The 20,476-nt window shown below is 38.0% G+C and overlaps 1 protein-coding gene across 1 annotated transcript in view; it reads left to right on the top strand.

Annotated features, from left to right (window-relative positions):
- The window catches only part of GOLGA4 (golgin A4), a 101,156-nt gene extending 85,273 nt beyond the window's left edge, over positions 1-15,883 (top strand). Inside the window, 3 exon segments of the mRNA XM_025216508.1 lie at positions 4,273-4,376; positions 10,272-10,358; positions 14,864-15,883. Of these exon segments, the coding sequence (XP_025072293.1) occupies positions 4,273-4,376; positions 10,272-10,358; positions 14,864-14,875 (203 nt within the window). The 3' untranslated portion in view covers positions 14,876-15,883.
- The last annotated feature ends 4,593 nt before the right edge of the window (positions 15,884-20,476 follow it).

Raw genomic sequence — 20,476 nt, 5'->3', positions numbered from 1 at the left:
AGGATTTGGGTCGATTCCCTAGCCGCAGCATCGCATTGCAGGCTCATGTTCATCTTGTGGTCAGTGATGACCCCCAAGTCTCTTTGGATGCTGCTGGTTTTTCCTCCCAAGGTGGAGAACCTTGCATTTTCCGGTGTTAAACACTAATTCTCCGAATCCAGATTGAATCAGGAAACCCATTAATTTTGCTGAACTGAATCAGAGCCCTCCAATGAGATTTGGAGAGATTTGATGATTCGGCCATAGACACAGCTGTAATTTTTTTTTTTTTTTTTTTTTTTTACATAACTTAAGGGACCAGGCATGGGTGGTGCAGATGGAGCACCTCATGGGAGCACGGGGCGTGGAGGTCCCCCGCACTTTCGGTGGCGGACCCGTCCTGGGTCTGGGGGGGAACCCAGGGTCCCCTCACAGCTGATTGCCGAGCCAGCAGGTGCGGTAGGAGGTCCTTCACGCTCTCAGCGGTGGACCTGGAAGCGGACCAGAAGTACTTCTGGTCCACTTCCTGGTCTGCTGCCAAGCACACAGGGAGTCCACCCTACACTCCCCCCCCTCCCTCCCCGCGGGATGCTCCATCCATCCGATCATCACGAGCCGCACCTGGTACCTTGAGGTATGTAGAAAAAACATATACAGCTGAGTTTAGCTATGGCCAAATTGCCGATTCTCCGAATTGAAACTGAATCTTCAGATTCAAATTCGGCCGAATCGAAGTGGGACAGTGATCCAAATCAGCGAATCGAATCATTGCCCCCCGAATCAGTCCTAATCCAAATCGAATACTGTCTGCTTCATGCACCTCTACTGTCAAGCAGTTCCTGAATGAATCAGAATTTTACAATACAGGTTTATTATTAACTTTACAATGTTATTACGTCAGTACTTTGGGAGCCTTGTGACCTTTTTGCTAGGGCTCCCAGAACTTTTGTATCTTATCTGCAGTTGGATATTGAAAACAAAAAAAAGTGCAGCAATCGCCTAAACACAATGTGAAAATATTGATTGTGAAACTGTGATCTCATGAGGCTGTTTTATGGCAATCCTGTGTGCCCTTGTGTGGTGTGGAACAATTGGGATACAATGGTCCCTGTCTCAAGAATTTAAGTTTACCGGGGACAGGTATAATATCTATTTCCCAATTTGCCACAGTATAATTCTTTTTTAAGAAAGTGGTACATTCCTCTGTGTGCATGTGTTGGTTTAACTACTTCCGAGGTGGATTAAAATGAGTTAATGCAGCAAGCAGAAAAGGCAAAACAATGGCCAATTTAAATAGCATCCTAACAGGTACTCAGATGTAGTAGCCAGATTTATAGATTTGATGAGTTGACTTCTGGGACCAAATCTTGACACAGCTGTTTTGCCAAAGCTAAGAAGCGTAAGATCAAAGGGAACACTAAAGCATGGACCATGAGCCAAGAAATACTAAGGCTTGAGTGAGTGGCCAGAAACTGGTCAGGGAGTCTTAGAGAGAGCTGGCAGGTGCACACAGACGAAGAAGATTCACCAAGTCAGCTAGCCTCTCAAGTCAAAGGTTTGATAAACTGGGCCCGCCTTCAGTGTGCACAGAAAGGTTAAGTTCAGGAAACAAGATATATGCATGTTGCATTAGCCTATTTTCCTAAATGTGTTGTTGCCTTTGGTAATTGAACACAACTTAGTTTTGAAGAGGTTGCTTTAGAAGCCCTTTAATCAGTTGTTGTCAGAGGTCCCTAAAGCAAAAAGTATTTAATGTGTTAAACACCTTGGGGCCAGTTTGTTTAACACAGCAGATAAACAAGGGGAGGGAGAGGGTGAGGCTGTACATAAGGATGCAGTCTAAGAGCAGTTGATTTGTATGGTTGCATCCAGCACAGCTGCAGGAAGCCAGGCCTGTCATCTAAGGGATGCACTTGAGGGACTAAGGCACAGTTTTGCTTGGTGTCTGAGTCAAATACAAACAAAGGAAAGGTCACAGGAACAGAGGCAGCCAAACAAGACAACAGCAACTGAAGGCTGGGCAAAACTAGGCAGGATTGGACTTTTTTCAAAAGAAGTTTCTGGAAGCTTCTAGAATAAAAGCTGATGAACAGTAACTCTAATAGTCTAGAAAATGGTATAGTTAAAATGGTCCAAGGTCCTGAGGTGGACCAATAATTTATTCTTATGGTTTTTATTGGTATATTTCAGCTGTAGACTAGTGTGTGTCTCTCTCTCTCTCTCTCTAGGTAGGTAGGTAGATAGATGGATCTCTATATCTCTATATATAGATAGCTATATCTAGATATCTGTATATATCTGTGTGTGTGTGTATATATGTGTATATATAAATAAAATAAGAAAAAGATAAAACCAACATATGTATGCTGGGTGCGCGCATATATGTATATATATATATATATAATATTGATTTTCTTTTTCTTATTTTTCATCTGTCACTAATTTTTTGATTAAAATGATTCAAGGGAGCAGAATACTCCTAGAGATTGATTTAATGATTTGTTCATTAATAAGTGTCATTTATAATGCAGAATATGCACCTAAATGCAAGATGTTAAAAAATTAGTAGTTTTGGTACTGTCTTTGTTCCTGTAATTGAATGAGTTCTGCTGTTTGTAAATTTGGATTCGCTCCCTTGTGAAGTAATACTTTAAAAAAGCTGGCTAAGATTAATCCAGGGAATGATGCTTGGAATGGATTAGAAGAGGCACTATCTAGACAATCTGGCGCACATCCTTTTTCTAATGATGAGCAATTACAGAGTAAGCTCTGTAAAGCCAGGAAGCATTTATTTTGGAAAAGATATGTCTCTAAATAGTAAATTTCAGGCAGAGGAGGAAGATGGAAATATTTCCAGCACGTTTAACACTGAGATTGTGATTTTTCTACTGTTTATCCATACACTTGAAGCTGATAGGTGACATTTGAAAGCCCATGCTCAGATACAGACATTTAATAGCAAGACCGAGATGTTGCCTACGTGCGAATTCAGCAGTTATTGGTTGATACAGATCATTAGGATGCAAGTAAAAGGATCTTATAGATGTTATAAAAACTAAGTATACACTCTTAAATAAGATCTGAACAACTGTTCAAAAACTTCCTAACCAGAAAATTTTGACTTTCTCCAGGGAAGGGAGCTCTTCATAGCCTATCCCACATTTGTCATTCTTCATTTAATACTTAAATGTTGACTTTTGCCTCTGGCCAATGATCTTGCCTCTTATCAAAGCAGACACTTTTGTGGGGTTTTTTCCATGCTGTCCTGCATAGGGTTGGGAGGCTTCCAGTAAACATCTGCAAAGCTATCTTATCTTAAGCACCGTAGAGCCCTCCACTGCTGCAAATACAAAGCCCAGAACCCAACAACTTGTGAAGTCAGGTGTGCTGAAATCATTCATTGTCTTATGCCTTCTTGTGCTCCTCTCCATATCCATTTTTTTTCTCTTCTCTTGTGCTGGGTTTGTAAACTAGTTGGGGGTAGAGTACATCTGTTTACTCCATGTTTGTGCAGCGCCTAGTGCAAAAAGGCTCTGAAGTATGTGCTCCTGGGGCTTCTAGGTTCTAGTGTAGTGCAGATACTATTATGAGCACTTTACTGGAAACAATATGAAGTTGCTGGAGGTATGTTTTATATGCCTCATTTCCCCCTCCCCACTACCAGTCCCGATCCTGTCTTTTGCTTGTCTTTTTTTCTCCCCAGTCCTTTAAAATAGTTAATTAAACTTTATCATCTGTTTGAAATGAAACCTTTTCACTGGAAAGTCTGATCCTCTGAGGAATTTACTGACATTAAGATCAGTAGAAAACACTTTAGTAGCATTTGCAGACGGTCAGTATTACACAGACTTGTTTGAGACCCTTTATATTTGGAATTCCTTTAGGCCAATGTCTTGTATATTTACTCTTAAGTGTAAACAAATGGTTAGTGAAATGTCTTGATTCAGGTTGTACTAGCACAAGCTTTGGAAGTAAAGTAGCAGCAGCATCTAAATTGACTTGCTTGTGTTATAAGATGATCAAAAATAAAAGGGGAAAATTAAGAAAGTATCTAATACTTTTATGTTGACGTGCTGACAATTACTTGCGTTTTCAGATGCATTGAATTGACTACTACATTTTAGATGTGTATTGTATTGGTGGTGTTCACTAAATTTTAGACATGACATGTTTGTGCTGTTCATTACAGTGGATCCTTTCTAGATAACATTTCATTCCAGTCACTTGCTAGATGAGAGTAATTATCTAAGATGAGTTACTTTCACTATACTTCTTTTTTTTATGTTTACACAGATGGGAATCTTTGCCATGCTGATGTCTCTCTCTTTGGAGAGCCTACTGAGTTTGAATACTTACGAAAGGTCCTGTTTGAATATATGATGGGCCGTGAGACAAAGGTATGGAATCTTATATGTTTGGAGTTAGACTAGAATGTTTCCCTCTTGCTGTATAAGTTTTAAGCACTATTGTAGATGGTCTATAAGCGGCTTTCAGTGCTTGTTCTGAGGTCTAGCGTGCAAGTAAAAGTTTTGCTAGCATAATTATGTAGGTTTATGAATATGGAAAAAGTTACAAACCTAAGCAAATAGCCATGCAGACAAAAGCCTTAGTGTAGGTACTTTTAAACCAGCAAAGAATACATTCTTGCCTGTATAGCTTACTCTGGAGTAGTTTACGCCATACCACAAATGTTTTGCTAGCGTAATGTGTCTTGACTAGTGGAGTGGGGGTTGCTGGTACTCATTTTACCAGTAGGGCCAGAAATTGAACAATAGGGAGTTTTGTCTTTGTGTTTTGGCCATTAATATTGCGATGTTGTTTTGATACCATAGCCAGCAATAATAAATGTATTGGATTATGTCTCATGTGTCATTCTGAATTTACAGCATATCTTCTCTAAAACCTATGCACATCACATCTCATGGGTGTGTAACTTTTCTGAGAGGTTACATTTTGAGTAGTCCTTGCTGTTTGCAGAAGTAAAAGATTGAATACTAAATTTGCCAGCCAGTGAATTCGTTATGAAGTTGGGCTTCTAGTATCTAGTAACAACCCCTATGCTTAGAAATTGGCTAGGTTTGAAAAAAGATGTCTAAATGTTGATCGTCCAAGCAAAATGTTTCTGTTATGTAGATAGATATCTTCCTTTTTTAAGACGAAATACCTTTCCTCTCTGTAGTTCTTCTGGTTTTTGTTATGTTTCTAGCTGGGACTAATGTTTAAGCTTTACAGTAGTAAGAATTTATTAGAATACTAAAGTAATCAACTTTGTTCCTTTTAAGTGCCCCATATAAAATATCGTACTTTTCTAAACAAAATGATATTCAAATTATAATTTTTAAATTCTTCTGTGCCTTTTATTCCTTTCTTTTTTGTTCCTTACTATCAACTACTTTTAATAAAAACAAACGAACAAAACAACAACACTACCAAAAAATAAATCTCTTGTCGGAATAAAAACTTCCCTACCCGATTCTTTCAGAAGTTAGATTTACCACTAAACCATTGTACTATTCTCCTACTTGAATGTTTGAAATTATTAAATGCTAGAGGTGTATGCAACTTACTGCCTGCACATATTATTTTAAAGTCTGTTGTTAGGGGGTTTAGGGGTTTATTGTTGCAAACAAGAAGGTATGTCTTTTAGAAAACAGTGTAGCATCTAGTGACTAGTAAGCAGTTTAGTTTACTCCAAACCAGTTTTATACCAGTCGTTCTCAACCTTTTTTCTACCAGGACCAATTTGTAAACATCAGTGGCCAGTCCTGACCCAGTGCCCCTCGCTCCCAACCCACTGCTCCCCAGCCCCCTCCTGTGTGTGGGGTAGGAGGTGGGTGTGTCTCGTGGGGGGCCCCTAAGCAGCCCCAGCTCAGGCTGGAACTCTGTCAGCCTGTAAAGGAAAATCCATGGTTTCCCTGTTCTTTTCCTTTAAAGGAGAATCCATTTTTAAAGTTTGTTCATAACCCTTTCATATATTCTTGCAATTCACTTTTGGGTTGCAGCCCACAGTTTGGGAAACACTGTATTAGATAGCAGCAGACAACTCCTATAGTATGATTAACAAATCTGCTTTTAAAGTTTAATATGAAATGTCTTTAGATTAATTTTAACTCTTGAACTGTATTTAGCATGGCTCCAGTAATGTGTGTTACTGATTAAAATTGTTTCTTCTTGGTGCCCAAGATACTACAATGCTTATTTTGGGACTTTTAAATTGAAAATGTGAGCTAGCTTTGTGGTAGTAGCGCACTAAAACTAGGCTTAGTTTTATGATTTTTCTGGCAAGGAATGAAGCTGCAGAATTTGTCAGTGAAAACTAATAGCCATATATTTTATCTGTGATTTGAGATAAGCACAAAATTCCTATCTGGCATACAATATACAATACTGTGTAACATGGTAGATTGATTTGAGGGATCTGGCTTCTGTCCTCAGTTCAAACAGATTAATTCTGGGATGGGGGAGTGGGGGGAGAACCTCTCTTAACCAAAAGAGGCCTGCCTTCAAGAATGGATCCTAAAATCATATGCATATCCAGAATGAAAATAAATTATACTCAAGTGGAGACAGATGTGTAATTCTTACAACTGCTGAGGAAGGTATTATTTTAAAATTAATATAATTGAGAAAGGGAATTCATTCAATTCAAATAAATGGCTAGAGAGAATTTTTAAAGCAACAAATTTCTTAGCTTTGGGAGCTACATTTACATTCAGTAGTAGGTTGCCCAACAAGAAATCAAGAGTTTCATTGCTAAGTTGTACGAGAATGTAGATGATGTGTCTAGAGTTCTAGTCAGTTACATCCTAGGATAGCATGTTATTCCGTGCGAACATTCGGTTAATTTGCTACCTGGTGGTAAGTTGCAATAGCAGCATTTTTTTTTTGCAGGAAACTACTGCTTGAAATCTAGTTGCTGGTTTGTATGTAACTTTCATTTGTATGGAAACCAATATAAGTGAGACTAGTGTTGTATGTCCATACCCTAGCTTTTATCACATTTCAACTTCGTTACTTCTAAGCCTAAGTCTCAGTTTGCCTAAAATAATCAGTGTACCTTTTTGACACTGTTAGGCTATGTACACACACTCAAATAATCTGGGAGAATGACCTCAGGTTTATTCTCTTGGTAAAGAAACTTCACCCAGAGTTGTGGGTACAGATAGTCAAATGCTGAGGCCCTGAAAAGTGAAGAGCTTGCAGTGCTGATGGTGGGGTCTGTGCACACATCTCAGCATGCTCTGCAGGCTCTCTTAGTCTACTTGGCAACAGATGGCAGCAGTGCATACCCTGATGGGCTGCCCCAAACTGCCCATCGTCACCCTGTGCTTCCTTGCAACACAACGTGAGGATTGTGAAGGGAGCATATTCTGCTTCCTGCTGCAGCACCAGAGTCCGATGAATGAATACTGTCCTCCAGAATCCTCCTCCTGCCACAGGGATATGGTGTTCTATTCTGAGAGAAGCCACAGCATATATAGACGCTTGCTCTCTCAGGAGAAACTCTCCTGGGAGTGATTTAACCATGGTTGTTTTCAGGTTAGTTTTTTTGTGGAGTGGCCATTTTGACTGTTGGGGGGGGGGGAAAAGCCTGAACATCCGTGCAGTCATAGTTTTTCCTGGGAGAACAGCTCTCCCATGAGAAACTGACCGTACAAGCTTAGTCAAGCCAATAGCCAAATCTGTCTTTAACATCTGTTTCCACATACACTATGTACTATATATGTGCACATTTTATCCTAAACTGAAAATGTTCCGTCATGCTGAGCATACACCTTTGCTAGGGAGTCATGTAATTTTACTCTTTCCTTTCTCACACCTAACCTTGTTTTATTCTGATGCCTTTTTATTACATGTGCGAAAAATACCTTCTAAGCTTTTCCAGACATGAACCTTGTTCAGTTTATCTGGACTGTGAGATTCATAAGAAACACTCTTGGGGGTATTAAAATAACATTCTCAACATTTATATAGACACCTGAGCTAACCAAATATACTGCATTGCTTTACATTTTTGTTTATTAGGTATGCTAAGAGCTTGGTTCTCATAGAAATCTACAGGATTGCCCTTGCAGATGCTCCGCCTTGCAATTCTGTTATGTAGTTTGCAGTCTGTTCCTTGGGGTGTGAGTCGCTTTGACCTCATGTGTTTTCTGTGTCTTATGTGGACATCTATGGTGTGAGACACAAGCAGCTTTGCAAGTGCTACCATTGAAGATGTTATGTCACAGTTATTCCAAGTTTTTCTTGTTTTCCAGCTTGCACTTCTGAAATAGCTAAATACATGCAGATGTTCCTTTGAGAATCTGGATATGCTTTTTCTGCTGTTACTGGCTTCTACATTTAAACGTTGTCTGGGACTTTGAAATCCTATTGGAATTGTTGCTAATGGAAGTGAATCATTTAAAAGTTTCAGAGAACTTCATCAGTGATCAGCAGTTCTGTTCCAGTCGTAGCAGGCTGGAAATAGGGAAACTAATGGCACACTGATATTTTTAGGAAATTTAGAAAATTGATGAGGACATCTGTAAATATTCTCTGCTTCTTAAAAGAGTTGATAGTCAGTTGGAATGTAAAATATATGCTGTTTCAGTAAGACTGCCATTACTATGGGTATGTGAAAGCAAGGGATTATTGTCTGCTTTACCTGTTTTTTCTAGTAAAGTACACTCAGAATGCTAAATAAGGTAAACATTTTGCTGTTTTAAAGAATACATTCTTAAATTCTGAAATCCCTGCAAGCTTGTATTCTACATGCGTAACTTCATGGTTCTGAAACTTTTATTTCTAAATCTCCCTTGTGACCACAAGAACTTGGAGAATTTCAAGGCCTTGCTAGTGATAGATTACAAAATGGACATTTTCAGGAAAGAGTGTCTTAAGAATGTCTGTTTGAGTTGGCACACATGTATACGTTCTTTGCTGTATTATTTGCAATGGATGTATATTTTCTTTAACTTTTGCATACCATTGTGTCCTGTTGTAAGCTTGAAAGTGAGGGGTTCAGAGGTAGTTGTCCTATGAGAGTGTGGGCAGATCCTGAGTTCATTCTGTGAGATATTTCAGATACAAGTAGTTGTGATGAGGAGTTCAGCAAGAAAAGTTAGAGGAGAGTGATGCTATTTTATGGCATTGGAGACATTCCCCCAGTATATCTGCAAACTCCATTAGATGAACTCAAAAAACATCATTAGGGCTGAAAAAAGTTTAAACAAAATTTAAGCTGATTAAATAGAAATGTTAAGAAGGGGAATTCTTTTACTTCGTCACCAGATAAAAGCTACCTGTGATGTGCACTTGCTACATGTGTGGCCTACTCTTTCACCTGTTCTCTAGCTATCTCTTCTGTTTCTGTAGTTCCTTCATCACTTCACTTGTTGGACTGATGGGGAAACCACAGAAGTTGATGGACAGCAATCTTATCTCCTTTGCAAGCTTGTTCAATTAGAGCTACACCATGGGTCAAGTGGAAAAGTCCTTGACCTTTTCTGTAAAATCGCCTGCCCATCCGCATTCATTACTATTGTTCAGAATAAAAGGAAAAAGCAAGTGCTTCTTCCTTCTTGCCTTGGGAATATGTCAATTATTTAAATTCTCAAATGAGAGTTGTCATCCTGGCTCTGTCATGTACTGTGTAACTACTGACAAGGCCTTTTGTGTTTCCTCTATCAAATGGAAGGAATTATTTGTCCACCCTGTACAGAGGGTATATACATATTTATGTTTTCTATTTACATAACATCTTTTCTGAGAAGATAAAGTACTTGCTATTTAAATGCAGCATGCTGCACCTGCGGAGTATATTTCCACTGAGCTGAAGCTCTGTACCTAACATATTAGTACAGTAGCATAGATTTCTGAGTTTCTTTTACAGTATATAGGTATGATAAAATGTAGTTAGCTCCTAAAAGCAATATTTCTGGTGATGAGTTATTTTTAGAGTTGGCATACAGATGAGAGGTTTCTTAGGGAAAAACCTGTGTTAAGAGTTGAGTATTTAGTGACATAGTTGTGTTTTATTAAAGGGGTTAATGTGTCTTCTAGAGTTATATGGGTAGCAGCAGTTGGTTCTTGGGTCCCATAGAATTAACATAATATGCTATCTGTCATGTAAATGAAATGTGAAACTAATATTTTTAGCAAAGCCAGTGCAAGGCATAGCAAAAATATTAAGACGTATATTATTCCGTACTTTTATTAATGCTTTTTAAACTGTTATATAAAAGTTTAATGTCCTCTTTTAATGCTTGTGAAGTTAGTTGGTTATAAATCATAATTTTTTTTTTCTTTAGACAATGGCAAAGGTTATAACTACAGTGTTGAAGTTCCCTGCTGACCAAACCCAAAAGATCTTGGAACGAGAAGATGCTCGACCATTGGTATGTCTTACAAGCAGGATGAATATATGAGCAAAGATTAGATTGCTAGAATGTATTGCTTTACAAGACTTCATATGGTAGCAATCAGTTTAAGATTATGACAAGGGAAGAATTATAGAGATATTGATATACATAACTATTATGTATATTGATATACATAACACTTCTCACTATTAGATTGAAGCAGCTCCATTGTTGGTGATGGTCATCTTAACACATTTATTTAGATTGGGTCAGAGATTGTCTGATGAAACGACATTTCGTCATAAAATGCTAATTTGTCAGAACAAAATGTTTTGGCTGGAACTTATAGGAAATGAAAGTTTTGTCGGGGTCTTTCAGCTTTGCAGTAGAATTTTTAGTCAAAGCACCCTGACTAGTCGAAACAAGTGGCTGTGGCACTGACCTGGCATGTGGAGGGGAGGCCTAGGTTGAAGTCCTTGCTCTGATTTGGGTCCTCCATAAGTTAGTGCCATAAACACTTGGCTGTTTTTGAGGTATCCCTCCTCCCTCCCCCCAGGAAAAAAAAATTAAAAATCTTAGCTATCAATCCTCCCTGCCCTTATTATGCATTGGTACAAGGACCAACCTCCCCCCCCCAAAAAAAAAAAAAAAGAAAAAAAAAAAGGGGAATGTGAGAACTGTACTAGAGCTGAACTATCAGTGAGGAATACTGCTGAAACTAGCCTATACAAATGTATCCCTTTTCATGAAATCCCTGGCTTGGTGCATAAACAGCAAGTCTGGTGTTTTTAAAAACTGACACTGAAAGTCCACCCCACTCTCTCAGTATGGACTATATCACCTAAACATAGGGAGGTTTAGGTTTTGGGAGGGTGTAATAAAAGCCATATTGTATTAGCATCTTTAATAGTGTTTTGGGGCCAGTTTTTCAGCTTATTAAGGAATTATATGACAAGTGTTTCGATTTGCAATAACATTTCTGGTAGATGAATTATAAAATGCTTGCAAAGAAGCAAGATGGTATTGCATAAGAGCACAAGCACTCCTTGTATTATCATTACTATTTTACAAGTAGTGTAATGGCTTTTATTAAGGCTGTGAAAATAGTTTCATTACACCTTGTCTGAACTCTTATTTTCATTCCTGTTTTAGTAGGCCAGATTAATAAAATATTTAAGAGTTTAAATGCAACTCCTGTTTTTGTCTGGTCTGAGCTCTTCTTCCCCCCCCCTTTGGCTTTGAATGTAGCTGATACTTTCAGAGAGACTACAAGAAGGTTTAAAAGTTTTGTTTCAGTGCAAGTAATTAGTTAAATTACATTGATAAACTACATTGTTCCATGAGAAACATACTTTAAAAAAAACCTACTATTTTTCCTGCTCGGATGCTCAACTATTGTTGAAACAAGCTGAACACAAGCAGCTAGATTTTTTTGTTTTGTTTTGTTTTTTGGAGTAGTGCCTTGTAATCTTGAATACTTTAGCATACTTTAAAACCAGCTTTGACATTGACTGTTCCGCTCCAGTAAATTTCTTGGGCAATACATTTCAAATTCCAAATGTGTGCTTAAACTAGTAAAACAAAAAAGAATGACACATCCCAGCTAACCTTTCCTTGCAGTGAAAGTGCTTCCATCACACCACCTGAAATAATTACCATTGCACTTGTTTTCATTTTTTTAAAAGGAAAGGATTAACTAAAGCCTCCTCTCATGCTCTTAGTTAGAAAAACTGCATTTTTGCCAATAAGGAGTCCCTCTATGGATAGGGTCACATTTTGAATTCTGCCTATGCAAGTAGAGACCGACTTACTTTCACTGAAAATTTAAATCTCCCCCAGGTGTTTGATCTCTCATACTGCACATTCTGTACTGTTGATGCTAAAGACATTTGTTACCTTCTGTAAGGTGACTGTAATCAAACAAAACTTGCTCTTGGGCATTATCTCCTTGTGGCATCTGGCGAAATGTTTCACATGCTGAGGCCTTTTCATTTATTTTCTGAAATGACAAAAAAGCCTAACCATTTGGGATCAGCAATGCCTTTTCCAGTTCACTTCAGGTTTTGTGCAACAAAGCTGTTTTGATTTCAGATCTAGTACATAATTTTTTGAGGTAAATATAACCACATTTGTGCATTTTAGGGAGGCAAAATTGGGTTTATAGTGGAAGCCTGTGTGCAACATTAACTGTGGATTTCTATACACACACTTCTTTGACCATCCTCAGAATTCTTCAGTCTGTTTTACTGAAGCAAAAAGGTGGATCTGTATTGTGAACCGTTTCAGATTTATTTTAGGACAGTGACTTGTACAGTCAATTTAATACCAAGCAGTTCGTTATCCTTAACTGCTCATTACTGTACTATGCCTGGTGTACTACTTATTTGATGTTTACTAACCTAGCTGATGTACTTGTATGTAAGAGAGGAATATTTTTAGGCTAATTGGATTGCACAAAATACTCACACATGTTACTTTCCTCATCTGAAATACAGGGCTTTTAACTGATAGAATCATGTACGTGTTTGAAAAGATCAAATACTTAACATTTTCTCTAAAAGGGGAATAAAGTTGTTAGAGTGTGAATGTACATTTTTAACATAAATCTCAACTACTTTGAATATGTGTGTCACACCTTCTATTTCAGACAAAATGTGATGGAAGTGTTTACACATTTTAAAAGTATAATTTGTCGTTGCATTTTGCTACTAAAAGAATTTAGATTTAACAGCATTAAATTGAGGATACTTGGCTGTAATTATTTGCCAGTTTAGTGTCTCTCCTTTCCTTACCAATATTATGGGCATCAGCAGTGGGTCAGGCAAGTTTTATAAAGAGTCCAAGTTTGTTTAATCTCCTTCAGTGTGCTTAAAGTATTTACTGCGGTGTTTTGTCTAATCCTGTCAGCCTCATATGCAAGTAGTAGATGACCACTGAGCTCATCTTTGCAGTGTTAAAGTAGTCCAACAAGCTGTTTTCTTCCTGGCTTTGTAGTTTACTTCACCTCGCAGTGGTATCTTCTGAATATTTCATCAATCTGTCCTTAGTTAGCATGTGGGTGAGTGAAGTCTAATACTTTGGTGTTTCAGTTGAAGGTCACATCTGTGGCATAATATTCATTGTTCTTCTGTTATTTTTCCCCTTTTTTTGCCTGCTTTTTGTTCATAAAGAATTGCTAAATGTTCTTTGCACTAAAATCATGTAATATATCTTAAACAAAACCTGTTACTTATTTTCCTTACAAAGCTAAGTTTGTCAGATGGAAGCCTTAAATGATTAAATTGTGTAATCTGTACACAATTTGAGTCTTGAGAGAGAGATTCAGATCCACACCATCTCAGAGGCATGAAAAGATTAACCAGAAATTTTGAATCAAATCCTCTGTAGTAATAAAATATATTGAACTTAGCTTTGTTTTGCTGGTACTTTTGCTTTTTTCATTTTCTGGGTTCTTTGAATAAATGGGTAAGTTGGATTCCTGTAGTATGTTCAAAACTGTGATGCTCCAAATGGAATTTTATACCATATAAATATGAAGTAGTTCTCATTTTAAATAATGAAATTCTAAGTGTGGGTCTTGATCCAGCAAAGCCCTTAAACATGCTGAATTTCAAATTGAACTTCTTGCATACTTTCTAGACAGTGTGTGGTTTGTGCTTAACCAGTTCAGGACTATGGATCTGGTGGCATTAAAGTATGAGAAGGTTTGGAAGAAAGTCAGTATTGGGAACTTCATATTATTTGTTTTGTACAGTTTTTAGGAATCATATAGCATTGAAAGCAATCATTTTTAAATTAGAGAAAAAAATGTGTTCAAATCTAAAAAACAAAAACAAAAAACTTCCTTACTGTAAAAATATTAGGACAGTAGGAACATACTGTCCAGCAAAATGGAGAAATTTCTTTCATTGGAGGTCTTCAAGAAGAGGCTAGATAAGTGTGAGTCTGAGATGGTTTAGGAGTAACAAATCTGCAGAAGACTGGACCAGATCTTGAGGTTCCTTCAGATTCTAAGTACTCCAAAACTGAGTTGATTTCAGCATGTAGCTGGACTTGTGTTCCTTGGGGTGTGTACATGCTTCAGTGCTTTGCTGGTTCGTGACTGTGGGTTGGTGATAACAAAAGATGGCAGTGCAAAAGAGCAAGATTGTGATTTAGGAAGGAGGTTTTTAGGTCCATGATTGGGTAAGGAAAGAATTGTTTTGAATTTGGCCTAAGTGAGAAAGAAGGGGAATACAGTTTAGTTGCTTTCTAAATATTTTAATTTCTATTTAACCAGGCATCATACTCAAGTGTATTTTCTGGTTTCAAGTGGGTAAGCTAATTTTTTATCTGAGTTGATTGACCTACACTGAAAAGGTCTTACTTGCTTATAAATCACAGAAGTTATTTGGCCTGATGTCAAACCTAAGATCCTTCCATCTCCTGTTCCGTTTCTGTAGCCAGTAGACAAATTGATCCCCTGATTTATTTTAATATTAAATATTTGCAGTTTCCTCTCATTGAAATTCATTTACTCGTTTTTATTTTTTCTTTTCCAGTCATGGCTATGACCATCTTGAAGAAATTGTCATAGTAAAAACTTTCATGACGACGCTGCTTAGAAATACGGTCACATCTCTGTTCTCCTTTGAGAATGAACAAAAGGAAAAACTATTATTCAGGGTCCCAAATGGAGCAGCAAGACAACGTTGGACCATGGATATAGTTTAAAACTGCCTTGGGAAGAGATGCTAATCAGGGGTTATCTGGTGATGAGTCTTTTCTCTCCTACTGAATACTGTCTTCTATTTTGTGTTTAAAAGTTATTTTTTTAAAGGGGGGAAAAAGACTTTTGTCTAGAAAGGTTTTGCCTACTGCTATATTTGAATGCAGGTTTCACTGGGTGTTTTTTAAGAGTTGAACTTCATGGTTTGTCTCTTCTATTTATTTATTTTTTTTATTTCTGTCTGAATGAACTGTGCAATACATTTTTGGGTGGGTAGCAGTTAGTGGGCGACTTCCAGATGAATTAGGCCATTTGACTAGTCCCTCCCTAATATGATCTTTTGATTGTTTGCTAAGGACTATTTCTTTAAGCTTTTGCTTACAATAAATCCAAATTGCAGTACCTCATTTGTTTACTCTTAGCTTTTGTACTTATATTTTCTGGAGAAGAAATACACTACTGTAAATTGTAAATAATACATAACTGTATCATATGCTCAACTGTGACTGTTGGCAATGCTAATCTGGCAGGAGCTGAGATTAAATAAAATTCTATTTACTGTAATTTTTTTAACTTTTATCTGTTCTGAAAGATTTTTTTTCTCTGAGCACTAATTTTGTACTTATTCACATAGAAGATGGCATCTATCTGAAACACTTGCAGTCTTAAAAAATTACATGCATCCTTTAGACATCCTTTTTTGAAGGTTTGAGGTCTAAATAACAGGCGTAGAGATCTCGGTAAACTGGAAAATTGGAATACTGTAATTTTATTACCCATAATGGCTGTTGGAACACAGACATGGAGTTTGATCCTTTGTGCCCTTATTTTTACTTTATCTGAATAAATTATTCCCCACTGCACAGGCTTATAGTGATATAAGACATGGTGCTATACATTCTGGTAATGGTAAAGCTTGGATAATACATTTTTCACATGATGTTTATGGTCATTTGGATAATATTCATTTGCATTCTACCTATTAGTTTTACTGCCAGGCTTAGTCGTTGCATCTAAGCAATTTCACACACTGAAACTGTTTTCCCCCACTACTGACAATTGTTTTAAGAGGTGATATTTCATGACGCACCAAGGCTACTGAGCCATAAAGGATGACCATCCATGTAGAAAGCCGGCAGTACAGGATGCTCATTTCTAGCCATGTATGATTTTTATACTATTAGACCTTAAAACTGTACTGCTAAACATGAAAAAGTTATTTAAGGTCACTTTTTATTTTCTAAAATGTTATTTACATTCCCTGTGAGACTTATTTGGCTGGACACATGGTAACTAAAGAAGTCTGGTTTTACATGTAAAAGGATATGAAGAGTGGAATCAATAATCTTTTAATACTACCATATGTTTCTAAAATATTTCTGTAAGCTATGTCATACAGTACATAGTTCAGTAGGTTCCTGACTAGGACTCCTAATATCTGGTAATACAAATAATGTACAGAACGCTTAATGGCAAGAGAGGAAGAATTAACAGCATCCAATTGGGTGCTCTCATTGCTGATGAGCATTGTAAAATATGTGTGCTCCTCACACTTTCTGGGATGTCACAGAATACATTGTTCCCAATGTGAGCAACAACTGTATGTAACAGCAGTATACAGCAGAACATTAAGGTTACCTTTTCCCCCTTTGAAGCTATAAGGGGAAGTTTTGGTGGGGGAGAACGTAATTGGAATTTAAGCCACAATCCATTGACTATTTTGTGGCATATACAAACCTCCGTCTAAAATACCAAACCAAAAATCATGCTGACGCCTTAACTAAACAGAGCCCTCTATGGCTTAAGTTAACAGTCTTACTGAAATGGTGTACTGTCCCTTTAAGATGAGCCACCTGCTGGGGGAAGGCCAACTCCTCCCCTTTGAGTAATTGATTTTTCTGCTGGGTTGCTCATCACCCGGCTCTCTCGCACTGCACCACTCCAGGGGGAGACGGCTCTTGCCTGGGATCCCCGAGATTCAGCCTCTCCTTCCTGGAGAGGCTATTTTTTCTCCCGGGGTCCCTTCAGTGACTGTCAGATGCTGTTTCTTCCTCCCCCTTCTTCCCCACCCTGGAGTGTGCCTTCATCTGGCTGTTTTGCTATCACCTGCACCTAGTGAGTTACGGCCCACAGGTGCCAGCCTTTTGGCTTGTAAGTCCTTTGCTGCCCTTGAGTTCCCAGTCCTTATTTGGGCTGCTAGTTTCCTCATGCACCTGCCCTTCTGCTCAGCCTGCTTCTGCAGCGTGGCAGGAGCCCCCAGCTCCCTGCTATTGTGTGATGCTTTCTGGAGCTTGGAACGGAGCAATCCCTGAAAGTTATTAATGAAGATTTTGGGGCAATTGAAGACATTTAAGGTTAAAAAACAAACAAACCTGTCTGTGAGAGACTTTGTTGTGACCTTAACTTCAAAAGCGCTTCATTCAATCAACAAAATATGTATCCTGGGGAAATCAGGTAAAATAGCAGGTATCATTTATTAAAGCATGTTCTCTTGACAAATGTTTCAGGATAAATGAGACCTTGAATCACCAAATATGAGATACGAATGAAAGTGTTTTCGAACTGCTTGCTGGACACCTGAAATGGTCTCTATTTTCAGCTTTTCTGGCGGATGCAGCCTCTGACGCATCATATTGCTCTGTTTTGTAGCATGAACTGTGTGAACTTTCTCCCTGCTATCCCCTTGTTACTTAAGACTCACTGTCTTACACAAAGCACAATATTTCTGTAATAGTTTCCATTTTAGAATCATTTTTGGCTTTGTTCATCTAATATTTGTTCTGTCTAGGAAGCTCAGTCTGCAGAATATTGGCCCATGTACATCTGCAGCCTTGAATAGACTTCTCGTCTCAATTGTACATGTGGATTTGTAGGATTAACATTTGTGTTTTGGGGTCTATCTGCACCCCCCACAGCCCTGCTGCTGGCCTTTAAGGGTTTGTACAGTTTTCTTATCAGCATCGTTGCAAAAAGCTAAAATACACATTTCAAGTTTTAAGTTTCCATATAAGGTATGTATCATCTTATTCCATGGGAAATTAAATGTGCCAGCAATCTGTTACCCTGACATTGAAGTTTATAAGCACTTGTATTTTCCAGTGTCTTGTCTCATGCTTCACAAACTGGACCTTTTTTTTTTCATTAGACTCGATAGTTTTTGTTTCTCTTTCCCCCACAAGATACTAGTTATGGGCTGTGTTTTGTCAAGCATGACTTGAGTGCAGTGAACTGAGCCGAAATTTAGTCAATCTGCTATTTAGACAGAATTGCTTCAGTGTGAATTGAGTTAAATTATTCCTTTTTTTTCTCAGCCTTTTTTTTCTTATCATTGCATTCAAGCGACCTTCTTTAAAGTAAATAAAAGGTCATAGAGTTATATTTTTTGCAACTGAAAGCATGACAAAATTCACTGTTTTGGGGGAAAAAATTGTATTCCATCAGCAAGTCCATACTAATGATACCCATTTTTGTAACATGCCTTTGTGTTAAGCTTCAGTCACAAAAAGTAATGTTGTATGTCAGTGTTTTAGTAGGAACTTAGTTGGGATGGAATAGGATTTTTTCTGCTGTAGGCACTTTCTAGGCAGAATGCAGTCTTACACAGGAGTGTAATTTATTTCTGTTCTTACACAGGAGTAAATCAGGATTAATTCCTTTGAAGTTCTACTAGTGTCAAATGATTTAGGATAGTATCTGGTCTCTTCTTCACAGACTTGGTATCGCTCTCAATTTATTAGAAGCTAAGGGCTGTTCTCAAATAGTGATCTTCAAGCAGCCATTATTACTGCCTCATTAAAATTGAGGGGGAAAAATTATTTGAATAGAAAAGAGATAGCAGTAGATACCTGTATTAATGGTTCCTGAAAGCAGATTTATAAAGGTACTATGCCTTAAAACATCCTCCTGTGTAGAAACACTGAAATTGGATTAGACAAGAGGTCTATCCATTCTGGTGGCATGGTGCTGTTAATGGCCATTGCCAGTTGTATTTGCAGAAGGTACCAGATATCTCATAGTGGTCCTTTATAAAATAAGTGGTCCAAGGGAAACCATCCTCTTTTTAACACCCGCCATTCTGGTTTATGTCCTGAAGTTATAAGAGCTTTTAAACACTTTGTCCTGTTTAATGGGACAATCTTGATTCTTGTTTTTGGAATTCTACTAAATTTTGGCCCCAGACATGTCTCATAATAAATTATCCACCATTTAATTAAATATACAGTCTCTCCCTCAGTCCTGGCTGTAAATTCTTTTCCCCTCAAATGGAACTGTACCTATGTTTGCATAATTTTGTTAAATTAGACCCATTAATTAGGTGCAGATTTTGTTTGTAATAGGTTACTCATAGGAAGATATAGTACTCCTAGCAGCTCTGTATTAGTATATGCCAGGAGTGGCCAAACTAAGCTTTTGAGCCGCATGCAGCCCCTGAGCAGTTTTAGTGTGAATTTTGAAAAAAAGAGTAGTAGTGGATGCTGTATACAGGTCCTCAGCTCTGGAGCTTACTCATTGGAAAGTTTGTTTTGTAACCCTTAGCTATGTCAAGATTTTGGATTTTGTCTAGAAGGGTTAGGAAGTTTGGTCTTTCCTGGTATATACTTAGTATGTATGGTACTATGCCTTTCAAAGTGTAATGGAACGTACCTTTTCTTTTGTATAGCATAAAATGGGATTAGAGAGTGACTGGCTCTATAAAAAGAGGGAAGAGAAGGAGGGCATTTAAGTTGAAGTGTAGAAGAAGGCCTCTTTTCATGCTGTAGAGCAATAGACTCTTTCAAGGAGTAAACTTGTTCCTTTTCCTTGGGCAAGATCCCAGCATGGATCCCTGGAGAAAACTGCCTTTCTACAAGGAGTTCAACTGGACCTAAAAGCAATTCAAGAAAAAAAAAAGCAGAGTTTTGTCTGTTGGAAGGGAGGGGAATCAATTGTGTAGAGACAGTATTTAAAGGTTGCACCTTCAAAGACCATTTTAGTATGAAGGTTTCTAAAGCTTTTAGCAAATTATACATTGAACTCCTATGAAATGACATGCAGCGCTGAGGTAGCCAGTATTGCTGCACCACTGTGTATTAGGAAAGTGTGTGGCCAAAGACAGTAGCATAAATAGGAATGGGTGGTGAGCAGGGCACAAACCCCGGGTGCCAACTTAGAGAGGAATCAAGATTGATGGGAGCTGCTGCCACCCAGTCTGCAAAAACTGTTTTTTCTACCTGTGGCCAAAGAAATAAAGTTCTTATGGACTGGGGCCTTTGCTCCTCCAACCATTGTCCTTAAGCATTCCTCTGTTGCACTATCACCTGTGCAAGCAACAATGGAATTTCTAGTGTACAGCAGGAGCCAGTGGTCTTTAATGATATACCACTGTATTGTTTAGGCTTTTTAGTCAGAGTTGGAGAGCAGGGTGATAAAAATGCTAGCATCCTGTTTGTCATTGTTTTCCCTGCCA

The sequence above is a fragment of the Alligator sinensis genome, unplaced genomic scaffold (genome assembly GCF_000455745.1).
Source record: "Alligator sinensis unplaced genomic scaffold, ASM45574v1 scaffold763_1, whole genome shotgun sequence".
Taxonomy (NCBI): Eukaryota; Metazoa; Chordata; order Crocodylia; family Alligatoridae; genus Alligator; species Alligator sinensis.
This window is presented reverse-complemented; position numbering and strand designations above follow the sequence as displayed.